We start from the raw sequence: 20,201 nt of genomic DNA, 5'->3' as shown, positions 1-20,201 counted from the left end.
CTTACAAGATTTTTCAAAGACCTGTAAAGTAAAAAAAAAAAAAAACAGGAAGTAAAGCAGAGCTGATAAACAATCTAACGTCGACCTTCTGTCATTTGTTCATTGGTGATCAGCTTTTACGTGAAGTCATAATTTGAAGTATACTTTTTGTTTTTGTCGGACTGTAGGCGAAAAACGTGTTTTACGAAACTGAAATGAAGGACACGTTGGACCTTGTCCACAGGTTTAATGCTCATCCAGATTCGCGCTGCTGGTTCGTAGCGTGGAACCCAAGGGGCACATTGCTGGCTTCTTGCGGTGGGGACCGAGCCATTAGGATATGGGGTAAAGAAGGTAATGTGTTCTTTTGGGATGAAAATGCATAACGGCCGAACTATTCCGAACAGGGCAGAACGTACCATATAGTCCGCGATTTGTCAGATGCATGCCTTTGACAAACCAGCTATTATTCCCGCAAACAGTCGTCTAACACGTATTGTCAGTTTGTTCTGTAAAGCAGCGTTTCACAACCTTCTTCCCACACGGGGCACAGTTTGCAAATATTACAGAATCTTGCAGCACAACGTTTACTCTGCTGCAAACCGCAGACTGTTGTCATAAATAAGAACTGAAATGCTCACCAGAAAGAAAAGCCGGCGTTTTTAACATAGACATACATTCTTGGTTTTACTAGTGATGGTCACTTAATTTCCGTTTCAGAACAGTTTGGGAAGTTGTATTTTAATGTTAATCGCAGGTGTAAAGATCTCTGATCTGATCTGTCTCTTTTCTAATCACTACAGGTGATTCTTGGGAGTGTAAGTGCGTGTTGTCAGATGGCCATCAACGCACAGTCAGAAAGGTGGCGTGGTCACCCTGTGGCAATTACCTGGCATCTGCTAGCTTTGATGCCACAACATGTATATGGAAGAAGAACAATAACGATTTTGAGGTAAACCTGTCGCTTTAACATCACAAGTTCATTGCATTTAACCCTCTGCAGTTCCAAAATGGTGACCTTGTTATAAGATTGTGTAGGTCTTGATAGTAATCATTTTAAGTATGTTTGTCTCCCTTGTTTCTCCCTGGTCAGTCTCTGACTGTTTTGGAGGGTCATGAGAATGAGGTGAAATGTGTTGCGTGGGCCCCATCAGGCAACCTGCTGGCCACCTGTAGCAGAGACAAGAGTGTCTGGGTTTGGGAAGGTCAGTATGGGCCATTATCATCAATACACTGTGATCCATGTGATTGCAGTCACATTAATCGGAAGCACTATTTGTTCAGCGCTGTACTCATTCTGTTTCAATCTCTGTTTTTTAGTGGATGAGGAAGACGAGTATGAGTGTGTTAGTGTGGTGAATTCACACACACAGGATGTGAAGCATGTTGTGTGGCACCCCACACAGGAGGTAAAAAAAAAACCCGTTTCCTGTTTGTTTTCATTTGCTTCTCTCTGTTTCCTTCTACATTGTGCTGCAACATGGAAAAAAAAAAAACCCTTTTCATAGCAAGTAGAGGAAGGTAGTCTTTTTAGACCCCATCATCTTAATACTGATAGGCTGCTGGAAATAAACAGTCTCACCTTGTTGGGCTTGGGGAATATGTTTGGGGTTTTTTTGTTTTTTTTTAATTACAGGGTTTCAGTCTTCCTTAAAAGGTATTTCTTGTCGATAGTTATGCATGATATGCCAGCTTTTGGGTGTTTTGTTGTTGTTTTTGGACTACAAAGGGATGTAGATTATGGCAATTAAATTACGAGATGAATATTGAATTAATATGGCCTCTGAAGCCAAATTTGTGAGTCAAACTGATCTCTCTCTCTCTCTCTAGCTTCTGGCATCTGCCAGTTATGACAACACAGTGTGCATTTATAAGGAAGAGGATGACGATTGGGAAGTCAGGGCTACACTGGAGGGACACACGTCCACAGTCTGGAGCTTGGCTTTCGACCCGAACGGCCAGAGACTGGCCTCCTGTAGCGATGACCGCACGGTGAAGATTTGGAAAGAATGCCAACCTGGCGATGGTAAATAGAAGCGTTAATGCCTATTAAGGGCTGTTTTAGACAATTAGGATGTTGAGTAATTATCTTAAAACAATACACGGAACAGGCTAGAGACTTTGTAGAAGCTTAATGGGTTTACTCTTTATTGAAGGTGATTCTGCAGAGGGGACATGGAAGTGTGTGTGTACCTTATCTGGGTTCCATGACCGCACAATTTATGACATCGCATGGTGAGTCATCTTATTAAATGGACCGTAGCTTCCCCAGGAAAAAATAAAAAGCAAACAAAATAAATTCTCTAGGTTCTTTTTCAGGTTCATTGGATTTAGTCGTATACTTCTATACTTCTCACAACCTCAAGCTGATTTGTTCTCAGGTGTCGTCTGACTGGCGCCCTAGCAACAGCGTGCGGTGACGACGGAGTGCGTATATTTAAGGAGGATGCGACCTCTGACCCCGACCAGCCCATCTTTTCCCTGTCTGCGCACGTGCCTAGAGCTCATAGTCAGGACATCAACTGTGTGGCATGGCACCCGAAGGAGGCGGGACTACTGGCCACCTGCAGTGACAATGGGGAGATTGGCATCTGGAAATACAAATCCGAGGAATGAACTGACCTAAGACCACCCCACAAAGCTGCGGTTTTACAAAGAGCACTGACTTTTCCAGTAGCAGTAGTATTGAGGTGTTAACAGTTGAGAACACATGCATTTGCAAATCTCTGGTTACTTACAACATCCCTGGATTAAAAAGAAAAAAGTATTGGAATTTTGATTAAATATATGATGTAGTCATATATTTCTACTAAAATCTACTCTGACACCATAAATGATTGTCATAGCCATCATATTATTTATTTATTTCTCAAGACTTTGTCACCACACAAACTTTCACCTACAGACTGTACCTTGGTTCTTAAATTACTGGTCAAAGTTGAATTCATTTCCGCTTATTCCGCTGCTGCCACAAAGTATTCTCGGAAGTTTTGGTAATTTTGTTGTTTTGCTTGTCGTAACTGAGAGAAGAAAGATGAACTTTGATAATGTTTTTAAAATGTGTCTTTGTTCAGCTGTATTATTTTACAAAAATATTAAAAAATTCAAATACAGATTTATCAAAATGGTGTCAGTCTTCTGGCACATAGGAGAATTTAGTGGTCAAGGGCAATTTAAGGAATTGGGGAATCATATGAAATATATTCAATTTTAATTTAAAACTTCTGTTTAAAATTCTGTTCACACTTAATGTCAAATTACTCGCCAGGCTATGAGCTTAGGCAGGATAGCTCATTCACTTAAATAATGGGAATTGCAATATGGACCAGTGACTTGGAAAAGTTTGAGATTCAAGTTTATGCCTCTAAGAACAGACTTAGGAATGGTAAAGGATTCACCAAAGGTTGATTTTTATCAACCATTTATTTTTCCAATGACGGTGTAACCTGAAAATATTTTCCCTTTTAAAAATGGTCCCATCTCAACTCATTCATAGACCTGACAAGTTGGATCACTTTATTTCAAAGGACATGAAACATCTACAGAAACTGTGACTTCTTTCTTTTATAAAAACACAAAGTACAGGACAATTGTGCTCATGTCTCAAACAGGTTTCTTGTTCAATACTTGCTTAAACAAACTGTCATAGAAGACAATTAACTTAGAAGGATGGTTTCAAGCAACACATCTGCTCAGTGAAAATGTCTCCATTTACACAATTCTTTCTCAAATCTTCACACATAATCTGAGTTTACTAAACTACCATGAACAACCTAGCATTCTGAATTCTTATTTCTGATCAAACAAACTCAGACTGGGTTGCCTCGGAGTATATACCAAAAGAGCTGTCATTTCAAAATAAAATCAAAACATGAAATAAGTAGAAATGTAATTTAAACTGACAAAACATCCATAACTCGGATACTTGCTCATAAAGAACTGTACACAGGAGGAGATGAAAACCAAACCCATCTTAATGAACAAACACAGGAGAGTAAAGATGATAGACCGTCCTAATCCTGGGGTTGGAGACTTAGTCTGAGTCGCTGTCTCCATCACTGTCGGCCTCCTTCACGTCCACGCTGAACTTGTACTCCTGGTCACAGCCCATGTAAGCGTCACTCATGAAGTACAGCGTGTAGTTATGGGTGCCTACCACAGGAGCCACAAAATCCAGTTTCACCTGAGGGAGCAGAGAATATCATTATTATTACTATTATTATTATTATTGTTATTATGTGCGGTGCACTGATTCACCCAGGCTGGCATTTTCTGTATTTTACACTGATGCAAGGAACAGGTGAATTTTACAGTTGGTGGCAATATCTGTGATTTTGTTCCAAGAATGGTGTTAATTCCTGAACCACACTGAATATCCACAATAATGAATGATAACAGTGGGATGGAAGCTCTAACTGAGAAAACCAATCATTTTACATGACTAGTATTAGACTAGTATTACACGAGCAGTGTGAGTGGTATGTCCAGTGTAAGGTAGGAAAGACAGACCTTGGCTTTCTGCTGTAGGGTAAGCCTCTTGATCGAGATCAGACTGTTGGATTTAGGATCTCCGATCACGACCCACCAGCCCTCTTCACGTTTCTGTAGAGCAAAACGAACGTTCACACACTGAGTAAATCTGTCTTAAACAAAAGTCAACCGTTAGTAGCGCTTGCGTGTTGTGAGGACAGTGAGGACAGTTACCTGTGGGAAGAGCGGAGCGATGACGGGCCCGGTCACCTCCTCTTCTCTCTCTAACTGCACCATCACCACAACAGGACTGCCACTGTCAACAACACAAATCAAACCGTCAAGACCCCTCGAATAAAAACACGGTTTTAAAACGCGCCAACGCACGGACTTTGAATGTCAAAACCAGGAACGGGCTGTGAAGGTTGCGTTTATTCATTGTGTAAGCTCGCGTCTATGCGTCTTGTGAGGATCCTACCTCTTGACTTGGTCCTTTTCTGCCACCTCGTAGGACAGTTCGATGTTGGGGTAGCGGTTACAGAAACGAGCCACGTCGGCCATCTGAGAGTCAGACAGCTGCAGGAGACCGGAACGTTCTTCATCCTCCATTTCCATAATGTCGAAAATGCTCTCCACACCCTTCACACACAGACAGTGATAACAGCTCAGTTATTATCATATTAACATTCATTTACACAAATATGACCAAAGAATCATGAGTATTGTCAACTGCTGATGGCAACATGTAGTAAACTGTCGGGTCTGTTTTGTTCCTCACCTTCTCGCCGCAGCGTTTGATGTGGTCTGATGTGAAGTGGGGCAGTTGTTTGAGGTAGGAGTCTTTGGACCACATAGCCTGGGTGACCATCTGAGCCAGCTCCATGGCAGCCAGGGCCGGACTCAGCCAGCCGTTACTGGACAGCACATCCACGCAAGCCTGGATCAGACGTACTGCCTACACACATACACATACACAGAGATCAATGGTCAGAGAAACGGAAAAGTAAAAACAAAACAAAACAAAAAACACATCTTCAACTGGTCACTCAATCTCAATTAACCACAAGAGTCATCCTTAATTAATGCTCAGCCAACCCTTTCATCCTATAGCTTCTCTCAGGTGCTGGTTTCCAGTGTACCCACCTTGCTGAGGATCTCCTCTGTGTCAGACTGGAGCTCTGCACTCAGCTGCATGCGGGACAGGTGAGCCTGGAGCAGCAGGTTGGTCTTCACATGTGGGTCGTTAAATTTGGGGTTGTTGAGCTTGTGGGGTACTTTTTGGGCCAGCTGTAACAGAACCAGAAACCAAGCTTCAATGGCTAGTCCGGTGTCACTTGGGAGCATATTTTACATATTCTGGATGGAAAACGGAGTGTGTGTGTGTGTGTGTGAGAATGTGTGTATGAGACGAACCTGTCGGAGCAAAGCATCTTCGTGGTGTCTGATGGGGATGTTCTTGTACTCAGCAGCGTTGGAAATGATCTCGATCAGGCCACGGATCTTGGTCTTAGCATTGAGAGACATGCTGAACAGCTCTGTAAGAATGAGAATGAAGAATAGATAATCAGTATCAGAGAACACTGCAATGGTCCGGTCAGAAAATACATTTCCAATCATAATGAGGTGGATACAGAGTTAGTGGTATCTGACTCCGGCTGCGGGCTGTTGTAGGTAGCTGTTGGGCTTACCGATGGTGGTGTAGTTGATGTAGTAGTAGGCTGCGATCATGCCCAGGTTGAGTGGAGCCACGTCCATCTCATCCTCAATGCTGATGCATTTGGACTGTTCCAGATCCTGCAGCGTGTTCTCCACCAGCTCCGACAGGTGGTCTGACAGGTGACGGTGTGACATCCCTGCAGGAGAACGAGCAGGCGTTAGGTTTGACTTTCTTTACCAAGACTTTTCTATCAACCATCCGGTTTCCTCTAGCTAAGATACTATTCTTGACAGATGTTCTGTTGCTTCAGATTGGCATGGCCTGTTCTGATGTTCTACCACTCTATATGAAATATGAGAGTTAAGGTGTGGAGCTGTGCTTTTCCTCACCCTGAAGGTTATAGTAGTTGGGGTTCTGGGTCATGCGGCGGTAGAGGAAGGTCCAGGTTAAGTAGTCCACGGCGTCCTGTTTGTTCTCGATGGTCTTGGTGACGATCTCGGCGTTGAAATGGTCGTGGAGACAGTGGTCCAGGTGGGATTCCACGGGTAGAGGCTCATACAGGAACTTCTTAAAAAAGTCCTGTTGGGGAGAGAAAGACGATGAGGTTGCTGACGGAGCAAAACAAAGAGGATGAAAATGAGAGCACGAAAGAGAGACAGAGAGGAAGAGAGGGAAACAGACGGAGATCCGCTACCTTCTTGGAGCCCTGACACATGATCACGCATCGTCCCTCGTCGTCCTGTAGAGGGCGGTTGGCTTTCCCCACCATTTGGAGGACATCATAAATGGGATAGTCTACATAGCTAAAAGAAGACAAAAAAAAAAAAAAGTCAGACAGAAATCAATAAAGTTGCTAATACGGCTTTCTGGCACTGATTGGTGATGATGCTTTATATATCAACTCTGTTCACTTTGCTCTCAGGACTTACGCGTGGATTTTGCCATTGTAGTACTGCGTATCCATGACAATGACCAAATGGGCAGAAATGCTCGTGCCCCAACAGAGAGAACGAGATGCCACCACCACCTGAACAGCACCTGGAACAGAGAAAAGCACAAAAGGTCCATGAATCAAGAGTTTCTTAAAAAAATAAATAAATAAAAATCTCTCGTCTTCAAAGAGGAGGTTACGTTAACTTCAGTTGGTCTTACCAGAGTTGAAGAGCTGCTCCACGATCCTGCGCTCAGAGGCGGAGAGCCCCTCGTGTAGGTAGCCAACGCCGTTGGACAGAGTCTCTCTCAGTGTGTTGTCTGTCAGTTTCTCCAGGAACGGAGCCAGGTCCTTCTCCGTGCAGTGCAGGAACCTGAAAAAAAAAAAAAAAAAAAAAAAAGGGTTTAACTCTAAGTATCTCCTCGACAAATATGACAAAAACATATGAATTATGACCACTGAAAACACTGTGACTCAGTGGAACGTAATACGATTTGGAGAACTGGAATGAGCTGGGATCGTTCCACACCTCTGGGGGACCACGTCGGCGGCGCAGAAGGTGAGGATGTCGATGGCCGTGAGGCGAGTCTGCCTGCGGGACGGCACGAACACGACGACTGGTTTGGTGGGAGAGTGTTTCATGATGGCATGATACACAGGTTTGGCCATAGACAACAAACGAGTCTGAGTGTGACTGACATTAAAGCCCTGCCAGGGGTGAGAGGAGAGAGAGAGAAAAAGAGAACAAAATGTTATCAACTGGATAAGATGAACAGTGCTCTAGTGCACCGAGCAATCCTGGCTTTAGTTAGAAGTAACAGGATTAGAAGTGATCTAATGTAATAATCTAATGATCTAGTGTAAGACCATTTCATATCCTAATATTCTAATTAGATGTGATACCTAATACAGATTAGACGGAATACCTCATCTAAGATCATTTGACAGATCCTGTGTGATTTAAAACCCTTCCTAGATGGAGCGTGCTTCATCCCACAGTAAAGCGGGTTGAAAGAGAGATGTACCTGGATGTGGAGCTCCAGAGGAACAGGCCTCACGTTGGGGTGGAAATTGAAGGTGGCTGTGGTGCTACAGCCAAGCCAGTGAGCGACGTCCTTAGCGTTGGACAAGGAGGAGCTGAGTGCCACTATACGGATGGGTCTCTCGATCTGAGATGAGATGTACCTCATCCTGGAGCAGATCACCTCCAACACAGGCTGTGACACACACAAACACACACAAGGGGAGGAGTCAGGTCAGAGCTATGGTGGACCTATTAGAGCTAAACTAACAATTGGTGTTCATCATCGATATAGGTCAAATCTTGAGAGATACTTCCTCTACTAGTATTAAGTGAGCGAGGACAGGCTATGCTAATTAAAATGTGGTATTTCTATTTCTTGATTCCCATGGTAACAGTCATAATACAGATTCAATAACAGGTTTTTCTCCAAGTGAAGGAGACCTACCCCGTTCTCTCCGCCAATGAGGTGGGTCTCGTCCACGATGAAGAGGCTGACGTTCTGCACGTTCTTCCTCTGTTTCCAGCGACGAGACAGGATGTCCCATTTGTCCGGGGTGCTGATGATGATGTCGCCTTTTCCCAGCAGTTTGAGGTCAGTGCTCGTCTCTCCGGTCAGTAACACCACCTTCTTACTCAGGGCATCCTGGAACTTCTGATGCCAGTCCATAAACACCTGTTCACAAGTCAAATCAAAGACGTCTCAGTACCGCGGCTCTTTGCGAAGAAAGACTGCAGCGTTGAGTCTGCTTATTTTTTTTTTTTTCTTGAATGCAAGATGTGGTCAGGTTCAGATGTTCTCCGGAACCCAAGAAACTAAAATGAGCCAAAGTTCCTGACAAGCTAATGTCTTTAATATGTACCAAAGGGCTGGGTGAAAAGGAAACTTGGACCAGTTCCTGGCCATGTCACCAGCTTTGAGACTTCAGTAAGTCTGGACGTATGAGATTGAGTCTTATGTATGTCTGAATCAGGCTAATGGCTTGTCAGAAAAAACCCTGGAAAAATCATTGAACCAGGTACATTTAGTCTGTCGCTCAGCGTGTGCCTGTGCAGTGAGAGGGAGGAGGGTCAGACCTGTTCAGCCAGAGCCTCCATGGGCGTGATGTAGACACAGCGCCCCTCAGCGTTGTGTAGCAGCATCCTAAGAATGGCAAACTCAGCACAGATGGTCTTTCCACTGCCGGTGGGAGCTCCAACAAACACGTTGTCATCACTGTTGTACACAGCATTGAAAACTAGAAAAAAATATGGGAGAAAATTTACTCTACAAGGTACTTTGTGTACAGAAATTAGAATCACTTTACATGGTTTGTTAAGAAGTGTATCATTAGATAATAAATGTTTAAATCTGAGTAAAGGAAAGATAAAAGGAATAAAAGCTGAAAGAAAAAGAGAAAGAAAGAAAGAAAGAAAGAAAGAAAGGTGGACAATGGGAGAGTTGTGAAACTCTTAGAGTGGGTGTGGAAGACAAGGTGACACAGTTGTGAAGCTGTGGTGCGTTGTTGTGTCGTACCCTGTGTTTGAATGGGGTTGAAGAAGGGGAACTTGTTCTGGTAAAGGCTCTCAAAGGCTGCGTTTCTCAGAGCAGAGACAGGGAGGGGCTGCAGGTCCAGCAGCTCAGTGGGAGGAGGGTACTTCTCTGGCAGGATCAGGTGACGGAAAGACACTGGCAGCTGGGTCTCACAGGCTGACAGAGAGAAAGAGAGGTTACACTTACTAAAACAACAGTACTTCTTAGACACAAGGCAAGAAAGAATTGTTCATTTTCTAGAAATTTCCATTTTTCACCAAAGAACACATGATATATCAGAGAACAGACTGATTTAAAAAAAAGAAACACCACTGAGGTGACCGTTAGATTCCTAACAAACACACGTATCTAAGCAGCGCGATGAAGTGGTGTGTTAAGCAGCGTGGTGAGGTGGCGTGTTAAGGTGGAAGACTCACAGAGCCAGCGGTCAGACACGACTCTGATGAAGTACTGCGGGGGGAGCGGCTCGAACACGGGCACGAAGAAGGTGACCAGGTGTTCGTCCTGAGCGTATTTGGACTTGAGGAGGAAGTACTCGTGATGCAGGATGACCTCGCTGTCTACATCCTCCACCAGGATCCAGAAAGCCTCCGAGGAGCCGTGCACCTGAGCAAGGAAAGAAAGATGAGGGCTTGACTGAGCTCTGATGACTGCTTTTACATGAAGACCAGCCTATTTTCTCAGAACGTCAATGAGCCACAGTACTGAAACACCATAAATTAGAAGTTCTCTGCTTTGTTCACTTCTTTTAACATGAATGGTTTAGTTTATGCAAGTGCCATCTGTATTTCAAAAAAAAAAAAAATAAATAAATAAATTCAAACCTTGTCATCCCATTGGAAGTCCGGTGTGATGGTGAGCTCCACTTTGAGCGTAGAGCGTGTGATTGGCTGAATGTGAACCGCCAGGTCCAGTTTGGGGAACTGGTGCACGTACTTGTGGATGGTCTTACCCATCTTCGGCATACGGATCAACTCGCCTGGAGGAGAAGACAAACATGAATAAAACGGCATACAGCAAAGAGATCTGCTTTTGTCATTTCCTTCACAGAAGACATGAGGGGTTTGCACTTGGACAGAGGAAAGACGTTAAGAGTAAAACTGAAGGGTTGAGGGTGGGCGCTGACCGATTTCGTTGTGGTTGAGGTCGTAGAGACGTTCAAAAGGGAAGCTCTTCTTCTCAATCTTTTTGATGACCTCCTCTGGAAGCTTCCGGAACTGGCGCAGGGGGGACATGGACTGCCACCTGAGGTAAAAGACACGGGTTTAGATCAGTCAGAAAAGACACTGGAACTGCTACCTCCGGGGCTGTGGTCTATATAAAGCAAGAAGTCATTTTCAAAACACAACCGTCTAGAATGAGGAACAGTGTACGAGAAGAACATAGTAACAGAACAAAAAGACTCACATGCGTTTGTCGATCATTTTGCACAGGTTCATGGTCTTGTCTGTGAGTTGAGCCCAACCTCTGCCCAGTACAATCTCAAAGATGGCACGCATCAGTCTTCCTGCACTCTGTCAACACACAGAAAAACAAACGTCAGCATTTATCCACGTTAAACTCATCTCTGTCGAACAGAGAGAGAGACCAGTCCAACGTATCCATACACACTGGGCTGAATCTGATCTATCGTGGTTTAGCTGAAATGAAAACTTGCCTGGGTAACATAGACCATATCAGCCATCAAGGCAAAGCCCTCCAGTTTGAGCTGAGAGATGAAGGCCTGGAGCAGCACGTTTATCTGGTGGAGAGACACAGAGAGAAAATACAAACTACATCAGGAGGACAGAACCAGGGTTACATAAGAGAGACCACAGAGCCTAGAAAAGAGCCTAGTATAAAAAAACGAGAAACATGACTGCATTTAAAGAAATAAAAAATACCTTAGCACTAGGTTCTTCAATGCTCTCCTTCACAGGGATGGGGACTCTCTCCAGCAATTTCTGAAGCTCAAGTTTCTCTTCCTGTCAATCAGAAAACCATCAGACATATGTTTAGGAGCTAGACCATATATCTGCAGAATATCTGCAGAAGCGCGTTTCTGAGGGGTGAATTGGTTGTTTTGTCGCGTGGGCGGCGCTCACCTCTCTAACAGTGATGTTTCTGAACTCAGACGAGAGGGAGAAGACTCTGAACAGTTCAATCTCACTCAGCGTGGGCTTCAGGAGCTGGTTATATGTCATGATGGACTCGTGAGTGATGTAGAAATGACTGGCGATGCGACCCAAGTCTGTCACCTGCAAAAACAATTTAAAAAAAACATGGTTATGTCTGGCACTTTAGGTTAAATTAAGAACATTAATTATTCAAGAACATTAAGAACAATAATTATTCAAATAATAACTCAGGAACACATTTACTAAACATTACTCATGTTACGTTACTAAGCATAACCCATATGAATATTTAAAAAAATGAATTGCTTTCACAAAAAACATTGCTCATGACCTTCGTCATTGAAATGCACTACAAATTGAAATGCACTACCATGTCCTTTGTCACCGAATTGTCCTGCAAATACCATGTCTCCCGAATTGTTGTTATACATTTAAGAAATGCTGTATAAAGCTCTAAAGTGTATTTGATGTCTCCACCTGGAAGCTGCCGGATCTCTTGTCGTATTTGACCAGGTTGTTTTTCTCCAGGATGGTGGCAGCGGTGTGAACCAGGTCCATTCTGCGTCTCTCCAGCAGGGGGTCGCTGCTCCGCTCATCGTGAGACACGCCGTACAGCGTGGGGTTTCTTAGCATTCTCACGTACAGGTAAGTATAGCCCAGCCAGTTCACAGCGTCCTGACAGGGATACGGTGACACAATGTGAGTATTACTTGCTGGTGCAGCAACAGCAATGAGGTCAGTTGAAAAACAGGAGCGTCACAAAAGAAAGTGATCACGAAACACCAGAAATGTCAATCACTTTGACAGTCGGTCGTGATGATGAGAATTTTGTATGTGTGTGTGTGTGCAGTCTAATCACCTTGGCGTTCTGCACGTTGCCCAGGACAACCTCGGCATTGAGCATGTCGGGCAGTTTGCCCACCATCTGGCTCTCTATGGGAAGCTGCTGGTTGAGCAGAGACAGGTAATACTGCAGCTCTCCATGAGACGTGATCAGGATGCCCTCTCCTTTAGTGTCGTACTGTGGCCTGCCGGCACGGCCCAGCATCTGAGAGACGCACACAAATGCAATCAGAGTGTCTGACATGAGGAAATGAAGCAAGTACATTTGCATTCACCAGTGTGACCTTTTGGCCTCTGAGATAAGACGCCGTGGTTGCTAAGAGTTTCTAATTGGCCGTTTTTCCCTCGGCTGTGTGAACTGACCTGGAGAATATCCAGGGCTCCCAGCTCTGTCCATCGGCCTTTCTCTGGGCTGTACACTTGTGTGCCTTTAATGATGACCGTGTGGGCAGGCAAGTTCACACCCCAGGCCAGAGTGGCAGTGGACACCAACACCTGCAAAACACACACACACACACAGGTTAGTGATACATGTAGTGATGGATGAGAGCTGCAGGCTCAGATTAAGAAGTGAATCGACTGAACCGACCTGAATGTGTCTGTCGGCGAACAGATCCTCCACCAGTGTTCTGTCCACCCTGGTCATGCCAGCATGATGGATGGCAAAGCCATATGGCAGCAAATCCTTCAGCTCCAGGTTCTTGAGTAAAGTAGAAAATACATTTAACAGTTAACAGACACGTCTCTGACGTTATTCGATAGTATTGATTTTGACAGTGAAATTTACCCACAGCATGCGGGTCTAGTCCTGAGGGTGCTAAAGACTGCGCTGAGAGACTTGTACAATACTGATGCACTCACTTTGCACTGTTCTGCCTCTGTCCTTAAGACCTCGGTGGAGGCGGAGCCCTCTCTGAGAAACAGACCCAGAGTGTCCTTCTCCAAACACATGTCCCTGATCGCACGGGCCGTCTTCCCGGTCTCCTTACGCGAGTGCACAAACACCAGCACCTGAGACAGACACACAGTAAGACCACGCAGGAGACCAGAAGGTGAACACCAAAAAAACCACTGATGGTGATGGAGAGAGATTCTCATCAGAAAGAAGGCATTATGAAAACGCGGTTAACCTGGTTCTTTCCAGCGTGTTCCATGATCTTCTCATAAACGATTTCGTTCATGATCTGGAAACGTTTGATGGCTTTTTTCTCTGTGATTCCGACATAGGTCTGCTCCAGAGGCACCGGGCGGAAACTGGGTTGAGTGAGAGTGAGAGAGAGAGAGAGAGAGAGAGAGAGAGGGAGACAGTGACAGAGAGAAAGAGCGAGAGACGTTATAAGTTCATAATGATTACCACAAACACGACTCATCACACCAAAGGGCCAGCAGAAGGGGAAAAAGTGACGTAGTGACCTGTGTCCCCGTCTGTCTCACCTGTTGTCAAAGTAGAAAAGTCCGCGGGAGGGGTCGACGCGCAGGCAGGTGGCTACGTCCTCGTAGTTGGGCAGAGTGGCGCTGAGGCCGATGAGACGCACATCCTCCTGAGTCAGCTCCACGTTCCGGATGGTTCTGGCAATCAGAGACTCCAGCACTGGTCCACGGTCGTCGTGCAACAAGTGGATCTCATCCTAAACAGGCGAAAAAAGAGAAAACAAACCAGTGAATTAACACTCATCGATGGCAAACGGCAAACATACTTCAGTACATATATCCACAAAACACGAACAACTCTTTCAATAAACAATTTATTAAACAAAAAAGAAATTTGATGTTGACGGAGAAATACCCTGGCCCTTTTGGGGGGGGGGGGGGGGGGGGTTGCGCCGGTGTGAGAACTGTTTTACTCACAATAATAATGAGTCGCACGAGCTGTGTATAGGTGCGTTCTCCCCCCTTGCGGGTGATGATGTCCCATTTCTCCGGCGTACAGACAATGATCTGAGTGGCGTTGATCTCCTCCTTACACAGCTGGTGGTCGCCCGTCAGCTCTGACACAGTGATGCCGTAGCTGGCCAATCGCTGCAGAGAAAACAAAACAGGACAGACGTCGGAACGAGGACGCACAAGAAAAAAAAACAAAATGTATTTTCAGCGTAAAATCCTTTCCGTTTAGAATGAGCTTTCGTGTGACGACTACACGTTGAAAGAAGACGATTTAGGTTCGAGGTGAGAGGCGTCTGGGGCCGATACCTTGCCGAAGCTGCCCACCATCTCCTGTACCAGAGAACGCATGGGGGCGATGTAGATGATCTTAAAGTCGTCCACGTTGATGGTGCCGTCCATGTTGATGTGTTTGCCAATCTCTCTGAGCATGGCCATCAGGGCTACGTTGGTTTTACCTGCTCCCTGCGGGCCGACATGAAAACGGCAACGGCGTCAGATGGTGGAAAACACAAGGCATTCATACACTTTTTTTTTTAAAAGAAAAAAACTTTGTAAGTAGTGACCGTAGACGATAGTACTAGGGTTGAACTCACCGTTGGAGCACAGACCAGCAGGTTTTCATCTGTCTCCATGGTGGTCTTAAACAGTTTGCTCTGAATGCGGTTCAGGGTTTTGAAGCCTTCAAAGCCAGCCTGAGCGTACTTGGGTAATTTTTCAATGGGCACCAGCGTCTGCAAAAATAAAAGTAAACAAACCATTGAGACATACATGCATACATACACAAACACAAACACTAACTCTACAAGAATTCAGATACAGTAAATTTAGTCATGCACACAATATGTGCGAAGCCTATTAAAAAAAACACAAAACAAAAACAAACAAAAACACACGCAGAGAACAGCTATGCATGGAGATATTGAGATTTCAAGCCCAGCGGGGCACACAGACCTCGTCCTCTGCGAAGGGTTTGGGTTTGAGGGCGGGCACGTGCACCTCCTCGTAGCCTTTGCGCTGTTTGCGGAAGGAGCCGTCGGGCAGCTGGCAGCGTTTGTTGGCCATGAAGTGACTGCCCTGTGTGAAAGCCAGGTCCTCCAGATCCAAGAGCTGCCTAGGAGCCACAGACTGCACACACACAGGAGAGGGTCACAGGCCTCAGTTAATACAATCAGACTACACACACAGGAGAGGGTCACAGGCCTCAGTTAATACAATCAGACTACACACACAGGAGAGGGTCACAGGCCTCAGTTAATACAATCAGGCATGTACACACAAAGGGACATTACTACAGCATCTGTTTATGGGACGCAGAATTTGAACAACAAAAATACATGATGTCTTTTTGGGGAGGGGGGTTGATGTTATTTTTTAAGAGCTGTGTTCGGGGTTGTTTCAGTATTTGTTTGACATGAATTTGTGGTCATGCTTATTTTTTGTCGGAGGGTAAAGGTCGTTTACCTCTCCATGGTCGATGTCCATGGACTCTAGGTCGTTGTCCACCCTGGATTTCCTCACTCTCTCCCTCCGCGATCTTTCCTCCTGTGGAACATGCATTATTTACAATTTTTACTCCGTGTAGTTACTGTAAAACCCAAACACCCACATTTTACATGCATCAGAGAACAACGCATCAGAGAACATAAACATTACTCATTAATAGATTTAAGCCAAGTCGCTGAATAAGCACCTTCCACTTCCAAGAGTTCCATGTGATAAACCCAGAACTCATTAAAAACACTGAATCACTTATTCTTCATAGAATATATGATATGGTGTGGTAAAAACATTTTGTTTTCAAGGTGAACTCAGTGAAGACATCAGTCTAATTGACACAGTATCTCCCTGTGTGTGTAGAGCAGCCCGTTTTCCTCACCCGTATAATGTCCTCTTTCTCAGTCTCCTGCAGCTGGTAGAGCACTTTAGATAAGTCAGGATCAGCCTCCATCTTATTCATGATCCGCTCTTTCTCTGCCTCACTCTGAGCACTGGCCAGCATGGTGCAGTACAGGACTGCAGAGAGCACAGACACGTGAATGAGACAACAAAAATCATAGTACAGTACAGGACTGCTGAGAGCAGCCACACGTGAATGAGAACACCACTCAAATCAATCCATTACATCTTAGCCATCGTGCACTGTTCAAAACCATCCAGAGAAAAGTGTTTAGCTGTCGAAATTCATATATTCGTCGAGATGAACGTGTGATGAAAGATGGTGATTTTGCAGTGTGTTACTGATAAACACTTGGCTGAATGAAGTTGCTGAGAGCATGTGAACGTGCTGAGAAAAGTGCGGTGACTCACTCATCCGTCTGTGCTGCCGGAGGATCTTGATGAAGTCGAACGTGTTAAAGCCCAGAAGCAGAACCAGCTGATTCTCGCACTCTCTGTCGTCGCTGGCCGTCTGCAACACAGGTCAGATCGAGTCAGCTCTCCGAGAAAAATCGACCGAACACACTCGCGCTCTCACAATGTGACAAACCGCATCTCACCTTGAGAATCTCCAAGACTTCGTCTGCTTTCTTCTGAGACACGATGGCGTCGTCGTAGAAACGGCTAAGCTGTCTCTGAAGCCAGAAGGCGTCGATGTCACGGGGGTGCAGGTCCTTCTTTTTAGCTGTCATGACATCACCCGCTGCTCCCAGCTAAAGAACAAAAAAAAAAGAGAGGCGGGTGCATGTTAAATTATCTCTACATACGGTCAGAGGTAGAACGTTCCGGTAATGGTAGTCTTGTAGGAAGCGCCCTGAAAAGGAGAATGAAAGGGGCTTACGTTAGCAGACAGAGTGCAGCCCACATCTGCTTCCTCTCCCTCACTGTCATCAGAGCCTTCGTCCCGCACTTCACCAAACTGGTCCTCATCCCCCTCCTGCACACACACACACACACACACAGGATTAAACACATTTATAGACAGAATCACACACTGACTGCCCTCCACTTACGTTGGCAAACACATATGCTGCCTGGCAAACTCACCTCTTCATCTGATTCAAACTGCACGTTCACGCCGTATGTCTCATCAATGTTATCGTCTGGGAGAGAAAATTAAAAAGAGAGCGGATTAATCAATCGAATCTTTATGATTCATCATAACATCATTCGCTGATTTTATATGGAAGCACACCATGTCTGTGAAACTCCCTGGACCAAAGTCTGACTAGTGATTTAACGTTAAAATAAATACCAGGAGAAAATATTACTTGTAGCTGTCAGACTTGTTCTGGTCTATGAACCATAATGGTTCTGCCCCATGTCCTGTTTCTTACCCATGTTCTGGAGCTCCTTGTCTCCTCCGTAGTCTGTGATCTTTTTGCCCAGGTTGACCAGTACGTGGTAGCGTGTGTCGTCAGCCGGCCCCAGCAGCTGTTCCACCTCTCTCCTCCTCTCCTTATCTCTCATTTTATCGTTCTTCAGCACAGCCAGCACCTCGTCCGCGGCTCCGCACAGGATGTCCCGAGGCTGACGAGAGAAAGGGATGAAAAATCAATAATGACAAAAAAAAAAATCCCCCAAAACATGTCATGACATGATGCACATTCGTTTTGACATCAACAAGGAAATTGGAATCATCATCACCTTGTAATATTCACATTAACTAATGGACCCAGAAAACATTCAACATTTATTTTATCATATGATGAATGGTGCTGTGCTGACCTGGTCTCCCAAAGCTGCCTGGATGAAACTGAGCAGAATTTCATATGTCTCTCTGGTTTCTTTAGTCTTGGGCTTGTAGACAATGCCCACCATCTCGTCGATGCCCTCAGACAGCAGAGTAAACCCCTTCATCTTGTTGATGTCGTGTCTGTCTTCATCACGCTTTCTCCTCCTACATGACACAAAAGATTGACTTCACTTTAGTCCTAGCCATGAATCGCAGCGAGATGGTAAACATAGTGGAAAAAAACGTAATCGTCGTGTATTATTAACATTTTGAAGGTATTATCACATTAGACAATGCATTTTGTCGGCACAACAAAACGTACTTCGCTCTCCTCTCTTCCAACATTTGCGGTTTGGTTCTTTGAGCCTTGTCTCCCATCTTGGTCCCTTCCAGTTTTCCCACCAGCGATAGCACTTCACCTGTTGGTTCATCTCGGCGAGTGCGGTCTATGAGCGAACGATCCGCTTGCAAAACCAAGTTGGAATTCTGTAATAGCAAATCAAAAACTAAAATTAACATTCACTTTCCGCGAACCAAGTCGGAGTACAAGCACAAAAAAAGAGTCTCATCTCACAACGATTCGCTAAAAGTTCTTTGAGTTTTCTGTTCACGTAGCCAACAGTGTAATAGCAAAGTGTACTTGCAGGTTTGCGATGGTAAGAGATCTGAGCTCATTAATTTTCCTGCTTTGTTAAACACGTTATAATTTTCCACATATTGTTACATTTCAAAGACGTCACCGAAACTTCTGGATACCTGGTTCTCAACGCTGAGGAACCATTTATTTAACAGGCGGTTAAAACACCAAAAAGAGAATACGGCATTATCCAACTAGTGGAGCTAAACAGTGGCAAGTGACAGCTAAGGTGCAAATTTACACAAAAAATATTTAGTGCACCAACCTGAAACCAACGGGCAGCAAAATACTAAAGGAATAACGCAGTGTATTAAACTTACCGCTTTGTATTCGTACTGTAAGCTACGCGCAGTAACATCCGCCATGGCTTTAGCTTCGGTACTCGGTACAAGCTAAAAATGTGGCTAGTTAGCGGCAACCGCTAAAAGTTAGCTAGCAAGGCTAGCTAGATATTATGAACTGCCTGATGTAACTGAAGTTAGACTGCACTTCAGGCGTGCATGCAAAATTGAGTAGTGCTGTTCCCTTCGTTTCGGAACAAGACGAGGGAACAGAAAAGTACAAAACTCCAGTTTCCCCACAGGGAACTTTCTTCACTTTAGCAAGCGTTCCCCAAACGTTACATGCACGCTCGGCGCATCCAAAACGAATAGACAACACGAACGCTTCCGTTTCCGTGTAATGGGTCAATGACGGTGCAGAAGTTATTAGTCCATGGTCGACGGCGCCATCTGTTGACCGTCACTACGACACCAACTGTTCAGTCTTAGTTAATGGTTAAGACTATGGCAGAACTCAAGTTTACTTGTGAACTCGCACTGTCGTGCCTCTATTTGCTTTGCTCAGCACTGTGCAAATGATCTGCACGTAAAATGTTATTCAACCATAACCCTTGTTACCAACTACGTCGCAACCGTCGTCAGTTTTACACCCATTGTAGTTTCAAATACTTTGCCACGGGGCGGCGCTAACAGAGAGGTCCATCCAACCTGGACAGATAAGAGATAATCAAGGGAACAGCTGTGAGTTAGAAAAGAGCTCAGTGTCCTGCGTTACCCGGTGTTTCGCAGACCTGGCTTATTCGGAGAGTTCAGTTCAGTATGTCACTGTTTGCTTTGGTACAACGTAGTTTATTTTTGATGTATTTATCGGATGTGGTATCAAGACAAAGATCGCGTGTCTGTGTCAAGTCAAGAAATGAACACATAAAATTTTGTGGATATTTGGTGCTCATTTTAAACATCACTTCTTAACATGATAGATGATATCTTTAACCATAAAGAATAAACCCAGGTATGAAACAATTATGTTGTTGAGGATACATCCATGAAGAGATTAGCTGTAATTACAATGTTGCCTACTATTTTGTTGTTTAGATGAAGTTAATAAATTATTCATAACTGTTTAACAACACATGTGGATGATGTGTTCCAAAGTGGGTGTGAAAGAAAAAGAAAA

General features: G+C 44.6%; 2 protein-coding genes across 2 annotated transcripts; one reads left to right on the top strand and one right to left on the bottom strand.

The window, feature by feature from the left end:
* Positions 1-76: 76 nt before the first annotated feature.
* ciao1 (cytosolic iron-sulfur assembly component 1) lies at positions 77-3,004 on the top strand. The gene is made up of 7 exons (XM_030778490.1): positions 77-333; positions 783-931; positions 1,073-1,184; positions 1,300-1,388; positions 1,810-2,005; positions 2,136-2,214; positions 2,361-3,004. Exons 1-7 carry the CDS (start codon positions 195-197, stop codon positions 2,593-2,595), a joined length of 999 nt encoding a protein of 332 aa, XP_030634350.1. The 5' UTR covers positions 77-194; the 3' UTR covers positions 2,596-3,004.
* Positions 3,005-3,490: 486 nt separating this feature from the next.
* snrnp200 (small nuclear ribonucleoprotein 200 (U5)) lies at positions 3,491-19,365 on the bottom strand. Its single transcript, XM_030778581.1, has 45 exons — positions 19,064-19,365; positions 18,429-18,592; positions 18,100-18,271; positions 17,709-17,901; positions 17,419-17,474; positions 17,213-17,308; positions 16,932-17,084; positions 16,744-16,843; positions 16,313-16,449; positions 15,898-15,978; positions 15,388-15,561; positions 15,030-15,167; positions 14,743-14,898; positions 14,401-14,571; positions 13,987-14,180; positions 13,683-13,806; positions 13,414-13,563; positions 13,142-13,252; positions 12,916-13,047; positions 12,569-12,757; positions 12,187-12,384; positions 11,677-11,829; positions 11,476-11,556; positions 11,250-11,333; positions 11,000-11,106; positions 10,719-10,837; positions 10,417-10,571; positions 10,009-10,198; positions 9,575-9,748; positions 9,136-9,296; positions 8,507-8,734; positions 8,063-8,254; positions 7,567-7,745; positions 7,259-7,410; positions 7,036-7,144; positions 6,801-6,909; positions 6,496-6,685; positions 6,138-6,302; positions 5,863-5,984; positions 5,593-5,736; positions 5,228-5,404; positions 4,928-5,088; positions 4,684-4,765; positions 4,489-4,581; positions 3,491-4,162 (listed from the first exon to the last, which is right to left on the bottom strand). Exons 1-45 carry the CDS (start codon positions 19,106-19,108, stop codon positions 4,013-4,015), a joined length of 6,411 nt encoding a protein of 2,136 aa, XP_030634441.1. The 5' UTR covers positions 19,109-19,365; the 3' UTR covers positions 3,491-4,012.
* Between the last annotated feature and the right edge of the window lie 836 nt (positions 19,366-20,201).

This window comes from Chanos chanos, chromosome 1, assembly GCF_902362185.1.
Source record: "Chanos chanos chromosome 1, fChaCha1.1, whole genome shotgun sequence".
Lineage (NCBI taxonomy): Eukaryota > Metazoa > Chordata > Actinopteri > Gonorynchiformes > Chanidae > Chanos > Chanos chanos.
This window is presented reverse-complemented; position numbering and strand designations above follow the sequence as displayed.